The sequence below is a fragment of the Phyllobates terribilis genome, unplaced genomic scaffold, assembly GCF_046119375.1.
Source record: "Phyllobates terribilis strain yellow unplaced genomic scaffold, ASM4611937v1 Scaffold_1__5_contigs__length_1240528914, whole genome shotgun sequence".
NCBI classification, from domain to species: domain Eukaryota; kingdom Metazoa; phylum Chordata; class Amphibia; order Anura; family Dendrobatidae; genus Phyllobates; species Phyllobates terribilis.
Window position 1 is genome coordinate 350,278,430 of NW_027362761.1, and position 26,832 is coordinate 350,305,261.

Here is a 26,832-nt window from a genome sequence, read left to right on the forward strand (position 1 = left end):
CATAAAAAGGTTACAAAAGCAATGCGTGAATAAGATCTATAAAATCTATAACCTCCTAACCACATAGAGAATAGATCTATTCATATATCATTTATGTGACTATAATGGAAATAGCATTCAATACAGTGTATGGTATTCTGCCAACTTGTAGGGTGAACACAAACGCCCCTTGTACTAATGCCTTCTGGCCTAATAGGAAGACTTTATGTTCACAAGGCCAAGTGCCTCACTGCTTGTGGTATAACTTTTCTCACATTTAGAGGAGTCATGTGAGGTTACGTGGCCACAGAAGTATCAGTCTGGTATATTATCTAATGTTGCTTATATACAGTACAGACCAAAAGTTTGGACACACCTTCTCATTTAAAGATTTTTCTGTATTTTCATGACTATGAAAATTGTACATTCACACTGAAGGCATCAAAACTATGAATTAACACATGTGGAATTATATACTTAACAAAAAAGTGTGAAACAACTGAAAATATGTCTTATATTCTAGTTTCTTCAAAGTAGCCACCTTTTGCTTTGATGACTGCTTTGCACACTCTTGGCATTCTCTTGATGAGCTTCAAGAGGTAGTCACCGGAAATGGTTTTCACTTCACAGGTGTGCCCTGTCAGGTTTAATAAGTGGGATTTCTTGCCTTATCAATGGGGTTGGGACCATCAGTTGTGTTGTGCAGAAGTCTGGTGGATACACAGCTGATAGTCCTACTGAATAGACTGTTAGAATTTGTATTATGGCAAGAAAAAAACAGCTAAGTAAAGAAAAACGAGTGGCCATCATTACTTTAAGAAATGGTCAGTCAGTACGAAAAATTGGGAAAACTTTGAAAGTGTCCCCAAGTGCAGTTGCAAAAACCATCAAGTGCTACAAAGAAACTGGCTCACATGAGGACCGCCCCAGGAAAGGAAGACCAAGAGTCACCTCTGCTTCTGAGGATAAGTTTATCCGAGTCACAAGCCTCAGAAATCGCAGGTTAACAGCAGCTCAGATTAGAGACCAGGTCAATGCCACACAGAGTTCTAGCAGCAGACACATCTCTTCAACAACTGTTAAGAGGAGACTTTGTGCAGCAGGCCTTCATGGTAAAATAGCTGCTAGGAAACCACTGCTAAGGACAGGCAACAAGCAGAAGAGACTTGTTTGGGCTAAAGAACACAAGTAATGGACATTAAACCAGTGGAAATCTGTGCTTTGGTCTGATGAGTCCAAATTTGAGATCTTTGGTTTAAACCACAGTGTCTTTGTGCGACGCAGAAAAGGTGAACGGATGGACTCTACATGCCTGGTTCCCACCGTGAAGCATGGAGGAGGAGGTGTGATGGTGTGGGGGTGCTTTGCTGGTGACACTGTTGGGGATTTATTCAAAATTGAAGGCATACTGAACCAGCATGGCTACCACAGCATCTTGCAGCGGCATGCTATTCCATCCGGTTTAGCATAACTATTAGAGTACAATTGAAAGTTTTTTGCACAAACTGCCTATGATAACAGTATATTTTTAAAAAAATAAAACACTCAAACGGCACTCAAAATGCATGTTCCAAATTATTATGCACAGCAGAGTTTTCAACCTTTTCATTTTAATAAAGAACAAAAAAATGGTCATTTTTGAAATGATAAGCATTAGCAGGTTATTACAAACTGAAATCAAACAGTTTTCAACTCAAAACTTTATTCTAGGTGATGTAACATTTGCACATAAGACCCCTTGTTCGAAAGGAGCTTCTGAACTTTCTCATTCATTGAATTTGTCAGGTTTTGGATGGTTTCTGCTTCAATTGTTTTGCATGAGGACAGAATACCCTCCCAGAGCTGTTGCTTAGATGTGAACTGCCTCCCGCCATCATAGACACTCCTTTTGATGATGCTCCAGAGGTTCTCAATGGGGTTGAGCTCAGGGGAGTTTTGGGGCCACACCATAAGTTTGTCCCCTTTTATGCCCACAGCAGCCAGAGATGCAGATGTGTTATGTGCAGCATGAGACGGGGCATTATCATGCATGAAAATGATCTTGCTGCGGAATGCACGGTTCTTCTTCTTGAACCATGGCAGGAAGTGCTGTTTGAGAAACTCAACATACATTATGGAGTTCATCTTTACCCGTTCAGGGATCCTAAAAGGGCCGACAATCTCTCTCCCCATGATTCCAGCCCAAAACATTACTCCACCTCCTCCTTGTTGGCGCCGTAGCCGTGTTTGCATGGGGTGTCCATCAACTAGCCATCCTCCACTCCATCCATCTGGACCATCGAGATCATTTCATGCATGATAATGCCCCGTCTCATGCTGCACATAACACATCTGTATCTCTGGCTGTTGTGGGCATAAAAGGGGACAAACTTATGGTGTGGCCCCCATGCTCCCCTGACCTCAACCCCATTGAGAACCTCTGGAGCATCATCAAAAGGAGTGTCTATCATGGCGGGAGGCAGTTCACATCTAAGCAACAGCTCTGGGAGGGTATTCTGTCCTCATGCAAAACAATTGAAGCAGAAACCATCCAAAACCTGACAAATTCAATGAATGAGAGAGTTCAGAAGCTCCTTTCGAACAAGGGGTCCTATGTGCAAATGTTACATCACCTAGAATAAAGTTTTGAGTTGAAAACTGTTTGATTTCAGTTTGTAATAACCTGCTAATGCTTATAATTTCAAAAATGACCATTTTTTTGTTCTTTATTAAAATGAAAAGGTTGAAAACTCTGCTGTGCATAATAATTTGGAACATGCATCCTGAGTGCAGTTTGAGTGTTTTATTTTTTAAAAAATATACTGTTATCATAGGCAGTTTGTACAAAAACCTTTCAATTGTACTCTAATAGTTATTTGACTGGAAAATTACAATGACTGCAATTCATATAGGTAATTTGGGAAAATCTGAGAAAATATTATTTGCATAATAATTTGGAACACAGTGTAGTAGGAGTGCGTAGTGATCCACAGTCCATCACATTTATTATAATTTAAACAAGAAAATTTTGGAAATTCTAGCAGAAATCTATCTCATAGCTGGGAAAAAAATATAGCATTCCAGCAATTGGGGTTAACCCTTTCCGACCGTGCGATTTTACATTTTTTTGGTCTTTTGTTTTTTCCTCCCCATATACCAAGAGCCATAACTTTTTTATTTTTCCATCAACATAAATGAGTGAGGGCTTGTTTTTTGCAGCATGAATTGTACTTTTGAATGACACTATCCATTCATTTTTTTGTGTTGTTTTGGCAGTCAAAAAAAACACAGTTCTGGAGTTTTGATTTTTTTTCTAGTTATGCTGTTTACCAATTGGATTAATTTATTTTATATTTTGATAGATCGGATTTTTACGAAAGAAGCGATATCAAATATGTATGTATTTTTAAATTTTATTTCTTAATGGGGGAAAAGGAAAGGTGATTTGAGCTGTCAAAAAAAATGTTAAACTTTTTTTCCACTTTTCACTGTATTTGTTAGTCCCTTTAGGGGACTTGAAGATGCGGTCTCTTATGAATTCCTAGGGTCAAGGTCTCATATTAACGCCAGCCACAGGCTGGTTTTCACAGTAGTACTGTCATGTCAGGCATGTCATGTCAGGCACAAGGGTCTTGAGTAGACCCCTGGTTGTCATGGCAACCCATAGGTGCTCAGCAATCATGTCACGGGTGCGTGTAATGAAGCGCCCCCCGCTGGCGCATGTTAAGTCTAGCATTTAGCATGTTAACAGCCGTGGGCTGTTAGAGGAAGATGATGATCATCATCATCCAGAAAGGAAGCAGGCTCGACGTGCGAACCCATATCAAAGGCAGGGAGCCGGCATAAAACTTACCAGTACGTCATATATCAGTAACTTTACTAAAGGAAATAGGTCAGTAGGATGAACCCTCCTAAGCCAACTATATAGGTATGCAGATTATAGAAAGCTGAATAAATGATATCTTGATATCTGTGATCCGATGTCTTATTCCAGAGAAATCCACGTTTGTCTTAATATGTAAATGAGCTGTTCCAGGCTATGGGCCGGATACTGATCTGTATGAGAATCTGCCTCCAGAGATTATTATAAATAGAAGGGGGAGTTACCGGTGTGATGTGTAATGGCCGCTCTCTGCTCTCCTGATGTCACTGCAGAGCTGTGTGTGATTATACCTGACACATCTGCAGGCTCCTCTCAGCTTCCAGCTCACAGGCAGACAGGGTTGTAATATTGTTGTAATACAGCAGAGCTGTGAGAGCTGCAGCAAGTGTGCTTGTAAGAAGACAAAGTTAAGTTCTACTGACCTGTGTTAGTTACATGTCTCACACTGGCAACTCTCCTTTCTCAGGAAGATTTTCAGGGAGATCAGTGTCCGGTCCTTAGCCTGGAACAGCTCATTTACATATTAAGAAAAACATGGTTTACTGGGACTCTTTCCTGACCTCGCCCCTATACAGATCCATTGGAAATTCATCTTCTTTAGGCCAGTCTCTCCCTGCCGCTCACATTTGGGAGCCCCCCCAATACCTCGCATTCTGCACTGCGATCTTCCCTCAAACATTAATCCACCCTCCTCTTCTTCACCTTGCTATGTTCCCCACAGCCCAAATATGGTCAATCTTTAAGACTTACTTAGACTAACCTCTTCGGTTGGATTATTTACAGTGTATGTTTATTTCTATTGAGCCTTGTGGGCATATATTGTAGTTGTCATCCTGTTACTGTGTAAAAAAATTGCCACGGTCTGACTAAATTAAATTTAAATTTGAAAATTTAAAAAAAAAAAAAAAAAAGGATTAATCTGGAATAAGATGTCCGTTTGCAGATATCAAAGTATCATTTTATTCAGCTTCCTATGACCTAATTGCCCATATAGGCGGCTTAGGAGGGTTGATCAGATTCTCTTTAACATCTCCATAAAAACTTCATAGTGACAATCATGATAGCATGTGCAAATCATCAACACGTTTTGGACCCTTGTTCTCAGCAGATGTGTGTAAAGTTACAAGAAATTTTAATCCCCAAGTGCTGGATTATTATATTTTTTGGAGATGAACTTTTTCTGTAGACAAGCAAAGACAGTGAACTGGGCAATATTGTGTGAACCCTATTATAACAAGGCACGTGGTGAGCACTGCTATTTTTCTGTCCACCGCCGGTAACAGCTGATTGACGAGAGTGCCAGGTTTCGCAGCCCCACCAATCCGATATTGATGGCCTATCGAAGAATAGGCCATCAATAAAAAAGTAGTGGCCAAAGTCTTTAATGCAGATTAAATTGGTACTTTTTGAAGAAATATGTGTTAGAATCAGCCATTGAAGTTATACGCTAATGAGGCACAAATGCAGAGGGGATGGACACTGCACTTGGTCTTCTCTTGCCAGTCCGGGTATTTGATGCCCCAACACCTGCCTCCAGTGTTTGACTGAAAGGTCACTACTTTGTCAATGACCCGTCTTCTCTTGGCAAACTCACTTGGAAAACTGTCACTCAGAAGACCACTACTGAATAAATAGTAGGAAATGCCACCATTTTTTGTTTGCTTGCTTTTTTATGAGGTCCAAAAAGTAATGCTACAAAGTAACATGTTCCTTTTAATAAGACAGAGAATCAATAAACTAAGAAGCAGAAAGACTTTATGAAGTAGAGAAAACAAGTTGTGCATAAAAGCACAATGTATAAATACAAGACCAAGTTATGTCCCGATCTGAAATGTCAGTGATGCCTGCGAACCAAAGAAAAGCATGTAACCTTATGTCTCTGACGAAGTGCTAAGCGATTTTTAGTGAAAGAGGCCTTCAATGCTATTAGTGGCCACGTTATCTGATTACATGTGGATAAGCTGGATGAGGTGACAGATGAGGCTGCACAATGGAAATGCTTTGAGCAAACTTTTCTATTAACATTAACGGGAACCTGTCATGTCCCCAAATGCTACTAACCTGCAGATACAGTGCCTTCTAAAAGTACCGTATTTTTCGGACTATAAGACACACTTTTTTCCTCCAAAAATTTGGAGGAAAGTGGGGTGTGCGTCTTATAGTCCAATATATATATATATATATATATATATATATATATATATATATATATATATATATATATACTGCTCAAAAAAATAAAGGGAACACTCAAATAACACACCCTAGATCTGAATGAATGAAATATTCTCATTGAATACTTTGTTCTGTGCAAAGTTGAATGTGCTGACAACAAAATCACACAAAAATAATCAATGGAAATCAAATTTATTAACCAATGGAGGCCTGGATTTGGAGTCACCCCCAAAATTAAAGTGTAGAAACACACTACAGGCTGATCCAACTTTGATGTAATGTCCTTAAAACAAGTAAAAATGAGGCTCAGTATTGTGTGTGGCCTCCACGTGCCTGTATGACCTCCCTACAACGCCTGGGCATGCTCCTGATGAGGTTGTGGATGGTCTCCTGTGGTATCACCACCAATCCTGGTATACATGGCACCACTCACCCCCAATCCTGGAATGCATGACATCCCTCATCCCCAATCCTGGAATGCATGGCATCCCTCATACCCAATCCTGGCATGCATGGCGCCCCTAATCCCCAATCCTGGCATGCATGGCGCCCCTCATCCTGGTATGCATGGCTCCCTCATACCCAATCCTGGTATGAATGGTACCCCATCCCTCATCCCTATCCTGGTATGTATAGTACCCCTAATCCTGGTATGCATGGTACCCCTCATCCCTATCCTGGTATGCATGGCACCTCATCCTGATATACATGGTACCCCTCTTCCCTATCCTGGTATACATGGCCCGTCATTCGAATCCTGGTATGCATGGCCCCCCCCAGATCCCTATCCTGGTATGCATGGCACCCCTCATCCCCAATCCTGGTATGCATGGCACCCCTCATCCCCAATCCTGGTATGCATGGCACCCCTCATCCCCAATCGTGGCATGCATGGCCCCCTCATCCCAATCCTGGTATGTATGGCACCCCTCATCCCCCAATCCTGGTATGTATGGTACCCAATCCCTCATCCTGGTATGCATGGCTTCCTCATCCCCAATCCTGGTATGCATGGTACCCCTCATCCCCAATCCTGGTATGCATGGCACTCCCCATCCCTATCCTGGTATGTATGATACCCCATCCCTCATCCTGGTATGCATGGTACCCCACATCCCTATCCTGGTATGAATGGTACCCCTCATCCTGGTATGCATGGCACCCCATCCCTCAACCTGGTATGCATGGTACCCCGCATCCCTATTCTGGTATGTATGGTACCCCTCATCCTGGTATACATGGCACCCCTCATCCCAATTCTGGTATGTATGGCCTCCTTATCCCTCAATCCTGGTATGCATGGTACCCCGCATTCCTATCCTGGTATGCATGGTACCCCTCATCCTGGTATACATGGCACCCCTCATCCCAATTCTGGTATGTATGGCCTCCTTATCCCTCAATCCTGGTATGCATGGTACCCCGCATTCCTATCCTGGTATGCATGGTACCCCTCATCCTGGTATGCATGGCACCCCATCCCTCATCCTGGTATGCATGGTACCCCACGCCCCTTTCTGGTATGTATGGTACCCCTCATCCGGGTACACATGGCACCCCTCATTCCAATTCCTGAAATGCATGGCACCCAACCCCTCATCCTGGTATGCATGGCTCCCTCATCCCCACATCCTGGTATGTAAGGCTCCCTCATCCCCACATCCTGGTATGTAAGGCTTCCTCATCCCCAATCCCGGTATGTAAGGCCCCCTCATCCCTATCCTGGTATGCATGACACTCCTCATCCCCCAATCCTGGTATGCATGGCACCACATATTCCTATTCTGGTATGTATGGTACCCCATCCATCATCCTGGTATGCATGGTACCCCGCATTCCTATTCTGGTATGCATGGTACTCCTCATCCCCAATGCTGGTATGCATGGCACCCCTCACCCCCCAATCCTGGTAGCAACCCTCATCCCCAATCCTGGTATTCATGGCCCCCTCATCCCCCAATCCTGGTATGCATGGTCCCCTCAAACCCAATCCTGGTATGCATGGTCCCCTCACCCCCCAATCCTGGTATGCATGGCACCCCTAATCCCCAATCCTGGCATGCATGGCGCCCCTCATCCTGGTATGCATGACTCCCTCATACCCAATCCTGGTATGAATGGTACCCCATCCCTCATCCCTATCCGGGTATGTATAGTACCCCTCATCCTGGTATGCATGGTACCCCTCATCCCTATCCTGGTATGCATGGCACCTCATCCTGATATACATGGTACCCCTCTTCCCTACCCTGGTATACATGGCCCGTTATTCAAATCCTGGTATGCATGGCCCCCCCCAGATCCCTATCCTGGTATGCATGGCACCCCTCATCCCCAATCCTGATATGCATGGCACCCCTCATCCCCAATCCTGGTATGCATGGCACTCCTCATCCCCAATCCTGGTATGCATGGCACCCCTCATCCCCAATCGTGGCATGCATGGCACCCCTCATCCCCCAATCCTGGTATGTATGGTACCCAATCCCTCATCCTGGTATGCATGGCTTCCTCATCCCCAATCCTGGTATGCATGGCACTCCCCATCCCTATCCTGGTATGTATGGTACCCCATCCCTCATCCTGGTATGCATGGTATCCCACATCCCTATCCTGGTATGAATGGTACCCATCATCCTGGTATGTATGGCACCCCATCCCTCATCCTGGTATGCATGGTACCCCGCATCCCTATTCTGGTATGTATGGTACTCCTCATCCTGGCATACATGGCACCCCTCATCCCAATTCTGGTATGTATGGCCTCCTTATCCCTCAATCCTGGTATGCATGGTACCCCGCATTCCTATCCTGGTATGCATGGTACCCCCTCATCCTGGTATGCATGGCACCCCATCCCTCATCCTGGTATGCATGGTACCCCACGCCCCTTTCTGGTATGTATGGTACCCCTCATCCTGGTATACATGGCACCCCTCATCCACACATCCTGGTATGCAAGGCTCCCTCATCCCCACATCCTGGTATGTAAGGCTCCTTCATCCCCAATCCTGGTATGTAAGGCCCCCTCATCCCTATCCTGGTATGCATGGCACTCCTCATCCCCCAATCCTGGTATGCATGGCACCACATATTCCTATTCTGGTATGTATGGTACCCCATCCATCATCCTGGTATGCATGGTACCCCGCATTCCTATTCTGGTATGCATGGTACTCCTCATCCCCAATGCTGGTATGCATGGCACCCCTCACCCCCAAATCCTGGTATGCATGGCAACCCTCATCCCCAATCCTGGTATGCATGGCCCCCTCATCCCCCAATCCTGGTATGCATGGTCCCCTCACCCCCAATCCTGGTATGCATGGTCCCCTCACCCCCCAATCCTGGTATGCATGGTACCCCTCTTCCCTATTCTGGTATGCATGGTACCCCTCATCCTGGTATGCATGGCACCCCATCCATCATCCTAGTATGCATGGTACCCCGCATTCCTATTCTGGTATGCATGGTACTCCTCATCCCCAATCCTGGTATGCATGGCACCCCTCATTCCCCAAGCCTGGTATGCATGGTACCCCACATCCCCCAATCCTTGTATGCATGGTACCCATATCCTGCATGGTACCCCTAATCCCCCAATCCTGGTATGCATGGTCCCCTCACCCTCCAATCCTGGTATACATGGTCCCCTCACCCCTCAATCCTGGTATGCGTGGCCCCATCATCCCCAAATCCTGGTATGTATGGTTCCCCTCACCCCCCAATCATGGTATGTGTGGCCCCCTCACCTCCCAATCCTGGTATGTGTGGCCCACTCACCCCCCAATCCTGGTATGTGTGGCCCCCTCACCCCCCAATCCTGGTATGTGTGGCACCCCTCATCCCTTTCACGCTGCACACATAGAAAAAAAAAACACTTATACTCACCTTTCTTCCCTGTGCTCCAGCACTGCGGTGTCCTGTTCTGCCGGAGGCCGGGGGAGGAGTGTGGAGCCGGAGTACGCGCGTGTCTATACCGCGCTGTCCGACGCCATTTTGCAGAAGACACACTGCTAATGTGTCTTCAGTAAAATGGCGCCGGATAGCGCTATGCGCATGCGCCGACTCCGACGCCTTCACTCCTGCCCCGGTCTCCGGCAAGAAGAGAGGCGCCGCAGCAACGCTCCTCCCAGTAAGTAAGTATGGCGCCAGAGATCGCGGTATGCATTCAGTGTCTACGCATACCGCGATCTCCATAGCCATACACTCCTCTTACCTGTAGCGGCTCCATGCATTCTTCTGTCTGGAGCCAGACTGCGTGTCGCGCATGCGCAGTCTATAGAGGCTTCAGACAGAGGGACGTTATATTATAGATATACTGTGGCTGTGAGTGGTGCGGGGTGAGTTGCAGCGGAGGAGGAGCGGGATACAGGAGGCAGTAGCCCACTGCTGCATCCTACACTGTGTCCGCTGCTAAAGAAAATTAATATTAGGCGTGGGGAGCAGTGAATATTCATTTTCCTTAATAGTGTGCACACTGTACTTGCAGCGCGGCTCCTGGTATGTATGGCACCCTGCATCCCTCATCCTGGTATGTATGTCACACTGCATCCCTCATCCTGGTATGTATGGCACCCGTCATCCCTCATCCTGGTATGTATGGCCCCCCTCATACCTCTTCCTGGTATGTATGGCCCCCCTGATCCCCATCACGCTGCACATAAAAAAATAAACAATTATACTCACCTCCTCACTGCATCACCACTGCGTCCTGCTCTGCTGCTGACAGGGATCTCACTGTGTGAGACGCACATGGTGTAACTGCCATGCGCCCTCACAATGTGAGATGCTGTGCTGGAATAGTCACTGCTCCCCACGCCGGGACTGTGTGCGTGGGGAGCAGTGACCATTCACTCTCCTTAATAGCGTGCACACTGTACCCGCAGCGTGGCTCCGGAAGTGGCTGTGCGGTCTGTGTGCCCGCTATTAGAGACCATGAATATTCTGGGGAGTGCATTTTACTATATGGAGGACTATGGGGAGTGCATTATACTGTATAAAGGACTATGGGGAGTGCATTATACTGTATAAAGGACTATGGGGTGTGCATTATACTATATGGAGGTCTATGCGGAGTGCATTATACTGTATGGAGGACTATGGGGTGTGCATTATACTATATGGAGGACTATGGGGTGTGCATTATACTATATGGAGGACTAAGGTGAGTGCATTATACTGTATGGAGGACTATGGGGAGTGCATTATACTGTATGAAGGACTATGGCGCATTATACTATATGGAGGAATATGGGCAGTGCATTATACTATATGGAGGACTATGGGGCGCATTATACTATATGGAGGACTATGGGGAGTGCATTATACTATATGGAGGACTATGGGGACTGCATTATACTATTTGGAGGACTATGGGGAGTGCATTATACTGTATGGAGGACTAAGGTGAGTGCATTATAATGTATGGAGGACTATGGGGAGTGCATTATACTGTATGGAGGACTATGGGGCGCATTATACTATATGGAGGACTATGGGGAGTGCATTATACTATATGGAGGACTATGGGGGGCGCATTATACTATATGGAGGACTATGGGGGGCGCATTATACTATATGGAGGACTATGGGGCGCATTATACTGTATGGAGGACTATGGGAAGTGCATTACAGTATGGAGGAATATGGGGAGTGCATTATACTATATGGAGGACTATGGGGAGTGCATTATACTATATGGAGGACTATGGAGACTGCATTATACTGTATGGAGGACTATGGGGTGTGCATTATACTATATGGAGGACTATGGGGTGTGCATTATACTATATGGAGGACTAAGGTGAGTGCATTATACTGTATGGAGGACTATGGGGAGTGCATTATACTGTATGAAGGACTATGGCGCATTATACTATATGGAGGAATATGGGCAGTGCATTATACTATATGGAGGACTATGGGGCGCATTATACTATATGGAGGACTATGGGGAGTGCATTATACTATATGGAGGACTATGGGGACGGCATTATACTATATGGAGGACTATGGAGAGTGCATTATACTGTATGGAGGACTAAGGTGAGTGCATTATAATGTATGGAGGACTAAGGTGAGTGCATTAAACTGTATGGAGGACTATGGGGCGCATTATACTATATGGAGGACTATGGGGAGTGCATTATACTATATGGAGGACTATGGGGAGTGCATTATACTATATGGAGGACTATGGGGTGTGCATTATACTATATGGAGGACTATGGGGCGCATTATACTGTATGGAGGACTATGGGAAGTGCATTACACTGTATGGAGGAATATGGGCAGTGCATTATACTATATGGAGGACTATGGGGAGTGCATTATACTATATGGAGGACTATGGAGACTGCATTATACTATATGGAGGACTATGGGGAGTGCATTATACTATATGGAGGACTATGGGCAGTGCATTATACTGTATGGAGGACTATGGGGAGTGCATTATACTATATGGAGGACTATGGGGAGTGCATTATACTATATGGAGGACTATGCGGTGTGCATTATACTATATGGAGGACTATGGGGAGTGCATTATACTGTATGGAGGTCTATGGGGAGTGCATTATACTGCATGGAGGACTAAGGTGAGTGCATTATAATGTATGGAGGACTATGGGGAGTGCATTAAACTGTATGGAGGACTATGGGGTGCATTATACTATATGGAGGACTATGGGGAGTGCATTATACTATATGGAGGACTATGGGGAGTGCATTATACTATATGGAGGACTATGGGGTGTGCATTATACTATATGGAGGACTATGGGGCGCATTATACTGTATGGAGAACTATGGGAAGTGCATTATACTATATGGAGGACTATGGGGCGCATTATACTGTATGGAGGACTATGGGAAGTGCATTATACTGTATGGAGGACTATGGGGAGTGCATTATACTGTATAAAGGACTATGGGGAGTGCATTATACTGTATAAAGGACTATGGGGTGTGCATTATACTATATGGAGGTCTATGCGGAGTGCATTATACTGTATGGAGGACTATGGGGTGTGCATTATACTATATGGAGGACTAAGGTGAGTGCATTATACTGTATGGAGGACTATGGGGAGTGCATTATACTGTATGAAGGACTATGGCGCATTATACTATATGGAGGAATATGGGCAGTGCATTATACTATATGGAGGACTATGGGGCACATTATACTATATGGAGGACTATGGGGAGTGCATTATACTATATGGAGGACTATGGGGACTGCATTATACTATTTGGAGGACTATGGGGAGTGCATTATAATGTATGGAGGACTATGGGGAGTGCATTATAATGTATGGAGGACTATGGGGAGTGCATTATACTGTATGGAGGACTATGGGGCGCATTATACTATATGGAGGACTATGGGGAGTGCATTATACTATATGGAGAACTATGGGGAGTGCATTATACTATATGGAGGACTATGGGGAGTGCATTATACTATATGGAGGACTATGGGGGGCGCATTATACTATATGGAGGACTATGGGGCGCATTATACTGTATGGAGGACTATGGGAAGTGCATTATACAGTATGGAGGAATATGGGCAGTGCATTATACTGTATGGAGGACTATGGGGAGTGCATTATACTGTATGAAGGACTATGGCGCATTATACTATATGGAGGAATATGGGCAGTGCATTATACTATATGGAGGACTATGGGGCGCATTATACTATATGGAGGACTATGGGGAGTGCATTATACTATATGGAGGACTATGGGGACGGCATTATACTATATGGAGGACTATGGAGAGTGCATTATACTGTATGGAGGACTAAGGTGAGTGCATTATAATGTATGGAGGACTAAGGTGAGTGCATTAAACTGTATGGAGGACTATGGGGCTCATTATACTATATGGAGGACTATGGGGAGTGCATTATACTATATGGAGGACTATGGGGAGTGCATTATACTATATGGAGGACTATGGGGTGTGCATTATACTATATGGAGGACAATGGGGCGCATTATACTGTATGGAGGACTATGGGAAGTGCATTACACTGTATGGAGGAATATGGGCAGTGCATTATACTATATGGAGGACTATGGGGAGTGCATTATACTACATGGAGGACTATGGAGACTGCATTATACTATATGGAGGACTATGGGGAGTGCATTATACTATATGGAGGACTATGGGCAGTGCATTATACTGTATGGAGGACTATGGGGAGTGCATTATACTATATGGAGGACTATGGGGAGTGCATTATACTATATGGAGGACTATGCGGTGTGCATTATACTATATGGAGGACTATGGGGAGTGCATTATACTGTATGGAGGTCTATGGGGAGTGCATTATACTGCATGGAGGACTAAGGTGAGTGCATTATAATGTATGGAGGACTATGGGGAGTGCATTAAACTGTATGGAGGACTATGGGGTGCATTATACTATATGGAGGACTATGGGGAGTGCATTATACTATATGGAGGACTATGGGGAGTGCATTATACTATATGGAGGACTATGGGGTGTGCATTATACTATATGGAGGACTATGGGGCGCATTATACTGCATGGAGAACTATGGGAAGTGCATTATACTATATGGAGGACTATGGGGCGCATTATACTGTATGGAGGACTATGGGAAGTGCATTATACTGTATGGAAGAATATGGGCAGTGCATTATACTATATGGAGGACTATGGGGAGTGTATTATACTGTATGGAGGACTATGGGGAGTGCATTATACTGTATAAAGGACTATGGGGAGTGCATTATACTGTATAAAGGACTATGGGGTGTGCATTATACTATATGGAGGTCTATGCGGAGTGCATTATACTGTATGGAGGACTATGGGGTGTGCATTATACTATATGGAGGACTATGGGGTGTGCATTATACTATATGGAGGACTAAGGTGAGTGCATTATACTGTATGGAGGACTATGGGGAGTGCATTATACTGTATGAAGGACTATGGCGCATTATACTATATGGAGGAATATGGGCAGTGCATTATACTATATGGAGGACTATGGGGCGCATTATACTATATGGAGGACTATGGGGAGTGCATTATACTATATGGAGGACTATGGGGACTGCATTATACTATTTGGAGGACTATGGGGAGTGCATTATAATGTATGGAGGACTATGGGGAGTGCATTATAATGTATGGAGGACTATGGGGAGTGCATTATACTATATGGAGGACTATGGGGAGTGCATTATACTATATGGAGGACTATGGGGTGTGCATTATACTATATGGAGGACTATGGGGCGCATTATACTGTATGGAGGACTATGGGAAGTGCATTACACTGTATGGAGGAATATGGGCAGTGCATTATACTATATGGAGGACTATGGGGAGTGCATTATACTATATGGAGGACTATGGAGACTGCATTATACTATATGGAGGACTATGGGGAGTGCATTATACTATATGGAGGACTATGGGCAGTACATTATACTGTATGGAGGACTATGGGGAGTGCATTATACTATATGGAGGACTATGGGGAGTGCATTATACTATATGGAGGACTATGCGGTGTGCATTATACTATATGGAGGACTATGGGGAGTGCATTATACTGCATGGAGGACTAAGGTGAGTGCATTATAATGCATGGAGGACTAAGGTGAGTGCATTATAATGTATGGAGGACTATGGGGAGTGCATTAAACTGTATGGAGGACTATGGGGCGCATTATACTATATGGAGGACTATGGGGAGTGCATTATACTATATGGAGGACTATGGGGAGTGCATTATACTATATGGAGGACTATGGGGTGTGCATTATACTATATGGAGGACTATGGGGCGCATTATACTGTATGGAGGACTATGGGAAGTGCATTATACTGTATGGAGGAATATGGGCAGTGCATTATACTATATGGAGGACTATGGGGAGTGCATTATACTATATGGAGGACTATGGAGACTGCATTATACTATATGGAGGACTATGGGGAGTGTATTATACTATATGGAGGACTATGGGCAGTGCATTATACTGTATGGAGGACTATGGGGAGTGCATTATACTATATGGAGGACTATGCAGTGTGCATTATACTATATGGAGGACTATGGGGAGTGCACTATACTGTATGGAGGACTATGGGGAGTGCATTATACTGCATGGAGGACTATGGGAAGTGCATTATACTATATGGAGGACTAGGCGGAGTGCATTATACTGTACGAAGGACTATGCGGTGTGTATTATACTATATGGAGGACTATGCGGTGAGCATTATACTATATGGAGGACTATGGGGAGTGCATTAAACTGTATGGAGGACTATGGGGAGTGCATTATACTGTATGGAGGACTATGGGGCACATTATACTGTATGGAGGACTATGGGGAGTATTATACTGTATGGAGGACTATGGAGCGCATTATACTGTATGGAGGACTATGGCGCGCATTATACTGTATGGAGGACTATGGGGAGTGCATTATACTATATGGACTATGGGGAGTGCATTATAATATATGGAGGACTATGGGGAGTGCATTATACTATATGGAGGACTATGGGCAGTGCATTATACTATATGGAGGACTATGGGGAGTGCATTATACTATATGGAGGACTAGGAGAGTGCATTATACTATATGGAGCACTATGGGGAGTGCATTTTACTATATGGAGGACTATGGTGTGCATTATACTAAACTAGCAAAATGCTGCCTATTCATTGAGTGATTGGATTGTTTATGCTGGAATAAAAATCATTGTACTCAGCAGCACATCGCCCGGTGAAAACTGCAGATATGCTGCTGATAACATGACACTGTATGGGGACAGATTGCTCTATTAGTGATTGTTCTGTGCCCATCATTCTTCCTCAGCTGGTGTAAAGAAGCCGGAAAACAAGCGTCGAACGACTTCAATACTGTCGATCACGGTAGTTTAACGGCCTGAATTCAACATGTAAATACAACCGAAATGTTTCGGTGTGATGGTGCAATATATGAGAATTTGGGGCCCCACTTTAAACTTTTGCCTAGGGCCCCTCTTTGTCTAAAACAGACTCTGATACCAGGATGGGGATGGGGGTGCCATGCATATCAGGATGGGGATGAGGGCCACGTATAACAGGAAGGAGGGGGGCCATATATACCAGGATGGGGGATATTAACAGAATTGGGGGACATTACCCATATAACAGTGTCAGCAGCAGACCCCCTTCCCCTTAAGAGGGCATCATGACCACATTTTTTTGCTTATATTTTTTTTCTTCCTCTAAAACCTAGGTGCGTCTTATGGTCCGGTGCATCTAATAGTCCGAAAAATACTGTATTCATACTGAAATGTATTTTATTGGGATTTTGTGATACAGCAACACTACATGGCAAGTATTTGTAAAGGAAATGATACACGGTTTTCTAATTATTTTAAAAATATAAATCTGAAAATTGTGACGTGTATTTGTATCCATCGCCCGAGTAAATACTTTGTAAGACCACATTTTGCTACAATTACTGCTGAAAGTCCTTTGGGGTCTATCTCTACCACCTTTGCATATCTAGAGGCTGAAATTTTTGCCCATTCTTCTTCGCAAACTAGCTCTAGCTCAATGAGAATGGATGGAGAGCGTCTGTGAACAGCAATTTTCAAGGCTTGCCTCCGATTCTCAGTGGGATTTAGGTCTGGACTGTGACTGGGCAATTCAAACACATGAATATGCTTTCATCTAAACCAGGGGTGGGGAACCTTCTTTCAACCTAGGGCCATTTTGGATATTTATACCATCCTTCGGTGGCCGTACAAATTGCGCGCTAACTCTGCCCACAAAGTACATCCTGACGATGGCACTGTTGTCAGGACGTAATCTTTCATTGCACGCACCTCAGCATTCAGTTGTGAACACTGCGTGCACATGATCACAGAGCAAGAAGAAATTAATGGGCCGGTGGCCATTAAAACACAGCTGACGGCCCAAGCACTGTGGTCCCCAGGAATCTGCTTGGAGGCCGGAGAAAAGGTCACCGATAGCCGTAAATGGCCCTCGGGCCTAAGATTCCCACTGCATTGTAGTTTTGGCAGTATGCTTAGGGTCATTGTCCTGCTGGAAGGTGAACCTACACCTTAGTCTAGGTTTTCCTCCAGGATTTCCCTGTATTTAGCTCCATCTATCTACCCATCAACTCTGACCAGCTTCCGTATCCCGGCTGAAGAGCATCCACACAGCATGACGCTGCCACCACCATGTTTGATGTTGGGGATGGTGTTTTCAGTGTGATGTGCTGTATTAGCTTTCCGCCAAGTTTTGCATTTAGCTCAAAAAGTTTTGCTTTGGTTTTATCTAACCAGAGCACCTTTTTCCACAAGCTAGCTGTGTCTTATACATGTTTTTTTCACAAACTGCAAACAAGACTTCTTATGGCTTGCTTTCAAAAATGGCTTTCTTCTTGCCACTCTTCCATTAAGACCAGATTTGTGGGGTATACAACTAAAGGTACAGTCACACTATCAGTATTTGGTCAGAATTTCACATCAGTATTTGTAAGCCAAAACCATGAGTGGGTAAAAAATGCAGAAGTGGTGACGTGTTTCTATTATACTTTTGCTCTGATTGTTCCTCACCTGGTTTTGGCTTACAAATACTGAGGTAAAATACTGACCAAATACTGATAGTGTGACCGTAGACTAATAGTTGTCCTGGGGACAGATTGTCCCACCTGAGCTGTGGTTCTCTGAAGCTCCTCCAGAGAGACCATGGGCCTCTTGACTGCTTCTCTAATTAGTGCTCTCCTTGTTTAGGATGTCAGTTTAGGTGGACGGCCATGTCTTGGTAGGCTTGCAGTTGTGCCATACTCCTTCCATTCTTGGATAATGGATTAAACATTGCTACATGTTCACGGCTTGGGCTATTTTTTTATAACCTAACCCCGCTGCACACATCTCCATATATGTATCCCTAGTTTTCATGATGCTGAAATCTCTGAGGCCTTAACAGAACAGCTGTATTTACACTGAGAATAAATTACACACATGTGGACTCAATTTACTAATTATGTGACTTCTGGAGGCAATTGGTCACTCAGGATTTTATTTAGGGGTATCAGACTACAGGGGGCTGAATACATATGCACAGTACAATATTCTGATTTATATTTTTTAAATATTTAGAAAACCATGTATCATTTAATTTACATTTTACAAATACTTGCTGCTTTGTGTTGGTATATCACATAAAATCCCAATAAAATACATTTAAGTTTGTGGGTGTAACATGATAAAATGTGGAAAAGTTCAAAGGGTATGAATACTTTTTCAAGGTACTGTATGTGATTAATCTGCAGGTTAATAGCGTTCTAAAGCTGTGCGACCGCCGCACTGAAAGCCCGGTTACTGGGAAGAAATTAACTTTATTCCGCCAGACAACCCCTCGGCTTTCAGTCATACAGACAGGGCCAGCGTGGCTTCAGTCACCGCTCAGTACATTGTGAGCGGCGGCTGTAACCACACCGCCACACTGACTGATAGCAGTGCATCAGTGCAGAGTTGGCTGTCAGGCAGTGCCGGCGTGGTTACAGCCGCCACCCACTATGTATGCCATGACTAAAAGCCAGAGGCTGCCAGGAGGAAAGAAGGTTAATTTTCTCCAGAAAGCTTTCAGTGCTGTGGCTTCACGTCTTTAGAATGCTATTAACCTGTGGATTAACCCCATATCTGCAGTTTAACTTTACTTATATAGCGCCATCAGTTCCACAGCCCTTTACAGACATTATCATCATTGTCTCCATCGGGGCTCACAATCTAGATTCCCTATCAGTATGTCTTTGGAGTGTGGGAGGAAACCGGAGAACCCGGAGGAAACCCACACAAACACGGGGAGAACATACAAACTCCTTGCAGATGTTGTTCGTGGTGGGATTTGGTGGGAGAAAATTAACTTTATTCCCCCCAGCGTCACTGGTTCAGTCACTGCTGACTATAGAGAGCAGCGGCTGTAGCCGCACCCCCGGCAATGAATGACACTGGCTCAGCATTAGGACCGGCTGTTAGTCGGGCAACGGTTACAACCGCTACTCTGCATTTTCACAGTGGTGACTGAACCAGCGCCGGCGTCGCCCCCGAAACTAAAACCGGAGGAATAAAATTAATTTTCTCCCCACAGCGATCAGGTAAGTGCCGGCGCCGGGCAGGTTCATAACGCTATTAATGTAAGCGCTGCACATACAGAGAATTTTTAATATTACAGTTGCACAGTTGCTCGTTTACAAGCACTCTACATAGTTTACCATTACTGATGCTGAGACAACCCCTTTAAAACTAAAGATTTTTTTTCTAATTAAAGGGGTATCACACAAAAGACATCAGCTATTTACAGGATAGTTGATAAATGTCTGTGCTGGGAGCCCCCTAATCACTAGGACACAATGTCCATTCCCCGGTCCTTTTTGACTGTGATAGGAGTGAATGGAGTGGCGGCAGCGCCAATCATGTCTATAGGACTGACACTGATAGCGGAGTACGGTCCCGCTAGCCCCTTAGTCTCTAGAGTCCCGATTCCCAGGACTGAATGTATGAGCACTATCGCTTTACTCATCATCTATGAGACAGCCAAGTAGAGCGCTCAGCTGTCAGTCTAATAGACTGTCCATGCGTTACCACATCTCCATTACAAATAGGGAACACAAGACGCCCCATCCTCACTGGGGATCTCAGCAATCATCATGTTTTTTTTTTCTAAATGTTAAAGGGGTTATCTGATCGGCATGGGGTGGTAGCCGGGCAGATGCCATCGCGTGTGAATGCAGTGGGTATCACACGTGTCCTAATGAAAACGACAGGCGTGGGATACCTGTTGTGAAAAGGACAATCACACGTGAGCTGCCGGGTATCTGTAGACGTGATGTCATCGACCCAGCAGGTGGGAGAACCCCATTAAAGTCATTCATATATATTAGTTATAAATCAATTTATACGCTAAAGGGAACCGTTTGCTAAGATGGGGGGCACTGAACCACAACCATGCTGCCATACAGATGTCCAGCCAGACACATATGTGATGTTAGCAGAGACATCAGCAGCAGGCTGTGACTGGCTGTCATGATTACGTGACGTGATGTGACATCATTGCACATGGCCGATAATCAGGAGGTCTGGGCATCAGTGGCAAAAGAATGGCAAATAATGAAAAAGTTAGAAATCTGCTTCATTTATGAGAGTGCATTACAGCGGAGGATAAAACATGTCAGCCTGGTATGCTCTCAGTGCACTAATGTGAACTGTGCCCTATCACCAGTGCATGTAAGCCCAGGGATGCCTGCACTGATCACTGATGACTTGTCACAATGCAGAGCTGGATTACTTTCTGCCACTCTCTATTAGCTGCCCAGCTGTCACCATGCCCAAGCACCACTCACCCAGCCTGAGCCCATGGCTCGTGTTCACCCTGGCTCTGAACTGGTCCATCTGGGTTATTTTCTTGGAATCAGGGTACCACATCACTTTAGACTCCATGATCTCCTCGGTGAGCTCCTCCTTCTCACACATGGTGGCCGCTGCTGTGTCTCCAGCTCTCCCACTCTCTGCTGCTACTGACACGCTCTTATTTACTTGCTAGAAGTGACTGTATCCTTCCGCGCAGTGATTATTAAATAGTCCCTTGTTCCCAACCTGCCAAGCGCTGACTTTTTGGTGTCCTCTGCGTCTGGGTTCAATGGGATTTTTTTTTTTACCTGCTGGAGGTCGTCTCTAGGGAAATAGTCTGCATGATGCAAAAAGTGGCATTCAGTAAGGGTATTTCACAGGGTCCGATGAGGCTAAAGTGGAAGTGGATTTTTAATTGTGCAAGTATCAGTCTATTTCTTGTGTATTTAAATGACATCAATTACATGGAAAAAAATATCTATTATGAAAAAAAATCAAAAACATGGAAAAAAAAAAATCAAAAACATGATTGCAAATTCTATTAGCGTAACATAAAGCAATAACCAGTATCTGAGAACTGTCCCTCCAGCTGTTGTAAAACTACAAAGCACTGTGGACTGGCATGGCTGCTGCATGTGGCATATTTGGCATGTTGGACAAGGAACAGTGGAAGATCAACAGCTTGCAGAGCCCTAGTCAAGACAGTACTTGTTCTTGCATGGCAGACACAGAAAGAACAGAGCTCCTGTGTACGAACGGCATGTGCAAGAACGGCGTGTGCAAAAACGACATGTGTAAACAGTGCGTGCAAAAACAGCATGTGTAAACAGCGCGTGCAAGAACAGCATGTGTAAACTGTGTGCAAAAACAGCATGTGGGAACAGCGTGTGCAAGAACAGCGTGTGCAAGAACAGCGTGTGTAAAACAGTGTGTGCAAGAACAGAACGTGCAAGAACAGCATGTGTAAACAGTGTGTGCAAAAACAGCATGTGCAAGAACAGCATGTGCAAGAACAGCAAGTGCAAGAACAGCAAGTGCAAAAACAGCAAGTGCAAAAACAGCATGTGTAAACAGTGTGTGCAAGAACAGGACATGCAAGAACAGCGCGTGCAAGAACAGCATGTGTAAACAGTGTGAGCAAAAACAGCATGTGCAAGAACGGCATGTGCAAGAACGGCATGTGCAAGAACGGCATGTGCAAGAACGGCATGTGCAAGAACGGCGTGTGCAAGAACAGCATGTGTAAACAGTGTGTGCAAGAACAAGACGTACAAGAACAAGACGTACAAGAACAGCGCGTGCAAACAGTGTGAGCAAAAACAGCGCGTGCAAGAACAGCGCGTGCAAGAACAGCGCGTGCAAGAACAGCATGTGCAAGAACAGCATGTGCAAGAACAGCATGTGCAAGAACAGCGCGTGCAAGAACCACATGTGTAAGAACTACAAGTGCAAGAACAGCGCGTGCAAGAACAGCATGTGTAAACAGCGTGTGCAAAAACAGCGTGTGCAAGAACAGCGTGTGCAAGAACCGCATGTGCAAGAACAGCATGTGTAAGAACTACATGTGCAAGAACAGGGTGTGCAAGAAGATCATGTGCAAGAACAGCTTGTGCAAGAACCGCATGTGCAAGAACTGCACGTGCAAGAACAGTATGTTCAAGAACATTGTGTGCAAGAACAGCATGCGCAAGAACAGCATGCGCAAGAACAGCATGCGCAAGAACAGCATGCGCAAGGACAGCATGCGCAAGGACAGCATGCGCAAGGACAGAATGTGGGCCTTTGCAGTAAAATAGTTAATCATAATAAGCTTTATGTGCTGCTTTGGAGGTGTGAGTCGGCACCCTTACCTGTTGGGCCCCTGTGTGGTTTCACCAATGGTTTGTCCACCCAAGTTCTAGGCTTTAATCCAACCAAAAACAACATGTACATGGAGTTTGTATGTTCTCTTCATGTTTATGTGGATTTCCTCTGCATACTCCAACTTGCCCCCATATTCCAGAATTATATGGATAGGTTAATTGACTTCCTATGAAAGTGGCCCTACTGTATGCCTGATATAGGGGATCTAGATTGTGGGCCCCACTGGGGACAGGTTCTTATCCATGTGTTAACAGGTACGCGGATGCAACAGCGCAGACAATTAGGAGACAGTAGTACTTAAACCAACAACTCTCTATTCGATTAACACAATTAAGGGAGTGCTTACGGCATGATATCAGGGGACAATGCAAACGGTGAAAAGGAAGCAAGTTATGTTACAAGGAGAATACAGCAATTCGGATACAATGGATTTTGACATAATGCTATTTACAAATTATCGTTCTATTATTACAATTAAACAAGTGTTATCGTCAGTGATGTCTTAGTCTTAATACCCCAACCTAAAGGGCGTCACTGTCACTACTGGGCCCATCAACATCGTCACTTTCTAGACAACTCAAAAACTTCACACAGGCCCTAACGGGGGTCGACGCAAGTCCCAGAATGGTGAGTTACTTGGCACACCGGCCCTGCTGGGCGCCTTCGTTCTCTGAAGCACGTCCCCGGTCCCCACTTTGTACCGTACGTCTGCAGTGGAAGCAAAGGCTCACATAAACGTCCCTCCACTGCTGCCTAGTCATCTCTCTATCGGCCCTGACCCTGCTCACTCGGATCAGCTCTCCCAGCTCTGGCTTCACTCAGTTCTTTTACTTGAGTCTAGTCTCTCGGTTCCTCAGCTCGGGTCTGATCTCTCGGGACTTCACTCGGGTCTGGTCTCTCAGTTCCTCAACTGGGGTCTGGTCTCCCGGGTCTGGTCTCTCGGTTCCTTTACTTGGGTCTGGTCTCTCGTAATGGCGGTTATAAGCCAACTCACACGACCGTCCTGTTACAGGTCCAGGTGCTGACTGATCCCCTTCTCGGCCTTCCAGGGCCTTTTATAATTATTAACCTGACCAGGCATCTCATCAAATCTCTTCCCTCAGGGGACGTTTACTTCGCTCTTCAGTTCCTACATAAATAGTTCTCTCTGTCTTCTCCTTGCTTATCATCTTTGGTCAGCAGATGACGTTGTTAGCTTGCAGACACTCAGTTCAGGCATTATTGTGTGTGTCTTCTCAATCATTCATCCCCTTACACATGCTTGAACCTAAGATAGAAACAAAATAAACATATTATCTGTTATAAGCAAGTAAAAGCTATAGTGCATATAAATAACATAGGGTTATTTAGTAAACACTGTTTTTGTTCAAAAATGTGTAAAAGTCATCCCACCAGCGCCAAGGTGTACCCAGTCATAACGGTCCTAACCTCCAAACCTCTAGTATTAAAACCTTACCTTCTGTCAAAAAAGACCTCAATGTGAATAAGGGCAGAGCAGGACCGAGGCCCGGCTGTGGACACCCAGAAATGGGAAGCTATATGAACATAATGCCCAGCTCAAAGAAATGGAGGCCAAGCCCTTGTGTGAACTTAGTGCAAAAACCTTATCCATGCTTGCCAACTCTCTGAGAACATCCAGAATAAGCGAAGAACTTCCAGACTGCCAGAAGAGTCAGCAAATCTAATGGACCCCGCTAAAACCTCCCCAAAGTCAGCAATGGATATGGAGAGGTGAGGATGCACATGGAAGGGCCATGGCCTATAAAAAGGGTCATTGATACAGCTTTGTGCCTCCCTGATGACCAGTAGAAAAGTTGTGGTCTTGAAGTGAAAGGTGACAACCTCTGCGTTATATGCTTTCATTATATAAACAATGGGAGATATACAGTATATAGTATGAGTGAGTGTTGCACAAGACAGGACTGTGCCGTCCATCAGGAGATTGAATTCAGACTTTTCAGACTAATCCATGTGCAGATCTGCTGTCCAACCCGCCGCAGAACACCAAATTTCAGATGCCTACAAGATCCACAACAGAATCTGTGTAACGGCCACAGAAATAAAAATCAGTCATTTTATTATAATTTACTTATTATTATGTTAATTGAGACATATCAGTATCAATTGGTACAATACATTCACCATAATATTTACAATAGGAGTAGCATAACTCTGAAAAATAGATTGTATATTTATAGATCAGCCTGTGTTGGCTGTTAGGATTTCTAACCAGGGTTTATGGACATTGGAGAGAAGAATCTCCTACACGGGGCCCATCTGTATGACCTAGACAGGAGATCTGCCCTGTAGGAACAGCTGCATCCCAGGAGCACTCAAGCTGCTCATGTATTACATGGATGGCTGTTCTTCCGAATAGTCACCATTTGATGCCTCATTAAGACGTTCGATGTCACGTATGAGTGCAATCTGATTTTCACGGACTCACTTGTACCGGTGATAGTCTATGGGGCCATTGACGTGTCCATGATTTTTCGCCGACCGAGAGATCAGCAGAAAATCGCGGAGACGTGTTTGATTTTGATCCGAAGGTCGGATTAAAATCTGCAATGCAAGTCAATGGGTCTGTGAAAAAATCAGATCCGATTTTCACGGACTATCAGACTGGAGAAGGTGAAGAAACATTTTTTTTGTTATTTCTCCACGTACGAGATAAACGGATGACACTTGGACCGCACTCCAAAGTCTGATGAGAATAACTAGTCCGTTTTCCTTGAACGGGAAAAAAAAAACAGACATCTGAATGAGCCCTAATTCTAGATTTCCCCTGACCACAGCTCCCTTCCCCCACACTAGGAAAATCAGCTGTTTGTCTGGAATGCCAGAAGCCGGCTGACACCAGGGGTGCACACTCTCCTCTGCCCCCCATGCTATTCTGTGTAGTCCACCAAATATGGGGACACAGACATGCGGCTCTGTGTCCTGAGAGCAGAGAAGGATGCACAGCAGAGTGTCAGCTTTAGGCCATGGCCCCACTATCAGTATTTGGTCAGTATTTTTTCTCAGGAGTGGGAGCCAAAACCAGGAGTGGGCGATAAATGCAGAATTGGTGACTTGTTTCTATTATACCTTTTCTCTGATTGTTCCTCACCTGGTTTTGGCTCCCACTCCTGAGAAAAAATAGTGACCGAATACTGACCAAACACTGATAATGGGGCCGTGGCCTTGGACAGCAGCTCTGTCCTCTCATAGATGTCAGTGCAGATCTTGGAAGACACCTGTGAGTACACTCTGGCGTGCCACCTTTATGAGGACAGCATGAGGCATCGGAGCAGTGACAGCTAAGTACTAATAGTGCTCTGCATGGCTGATACTAATAGGACACACTATGTCACTGTAATAAGGGGCACCGTGTGACAAGAATCATAATTTAACCTGTTCTTGTTGGCCTCATCACCTACAAGTTAAAACAAATTTTGGTGGAAAATACCATTCTATTATGTTCAGAGACTGTCTCAGTTATTATGCTCTGTTCTTTACCATCCTTTCTTTTTGAGTAGCTTGAGTG

The 26,832-nt window shown here is 44.7% G+C and overlaps 2 protein-coding genes across 2 annotated transcripts in view; one reads left to right on the plus strand and one right to left on the minus strand.

The window, feature by feature from the left end:
* The window catches only part of AACS (acetoacetyl-CoA synthetase), a 104,248-nt gene extending 82,576 nt beyond the window's left edge, over positions 1–21,672 (minus strand). The window contains exon 1 of the mRNA XM_073676145.1: positions 21,437–21,672. Coding sequence (XP_073532246.1) covers positions 21,437–21,566 — 130 coding nt within the window. The 5' untranslated portion in view covers positions 21,567–21,672. The remainder of the gene's footprint in view (positions 1–21,436) is intronic.
* Positions 21,673–22,402: 730 nt separating this feature from the next.
* LOC141264466 (uncharacterized) lies at positions 22,403–23,478 on the plus strand. Its single transcript, XM_073676776.1, has 4 exons — positions 22,403–22,492; positions 22,582–22,683; positions 22,758–22,874; positions 23,020–23,478. Exons 1-4 carry the CDS (start codon positions 22,403–22,405, stop codon positions 23,476–23,478), a joined length of 768 nt encoding a protein of 255 aa, XP_073532877.1.
* The last annotated feature ends 3,354 nt before the right edge of the window (positions 23,479–26,832 follow it).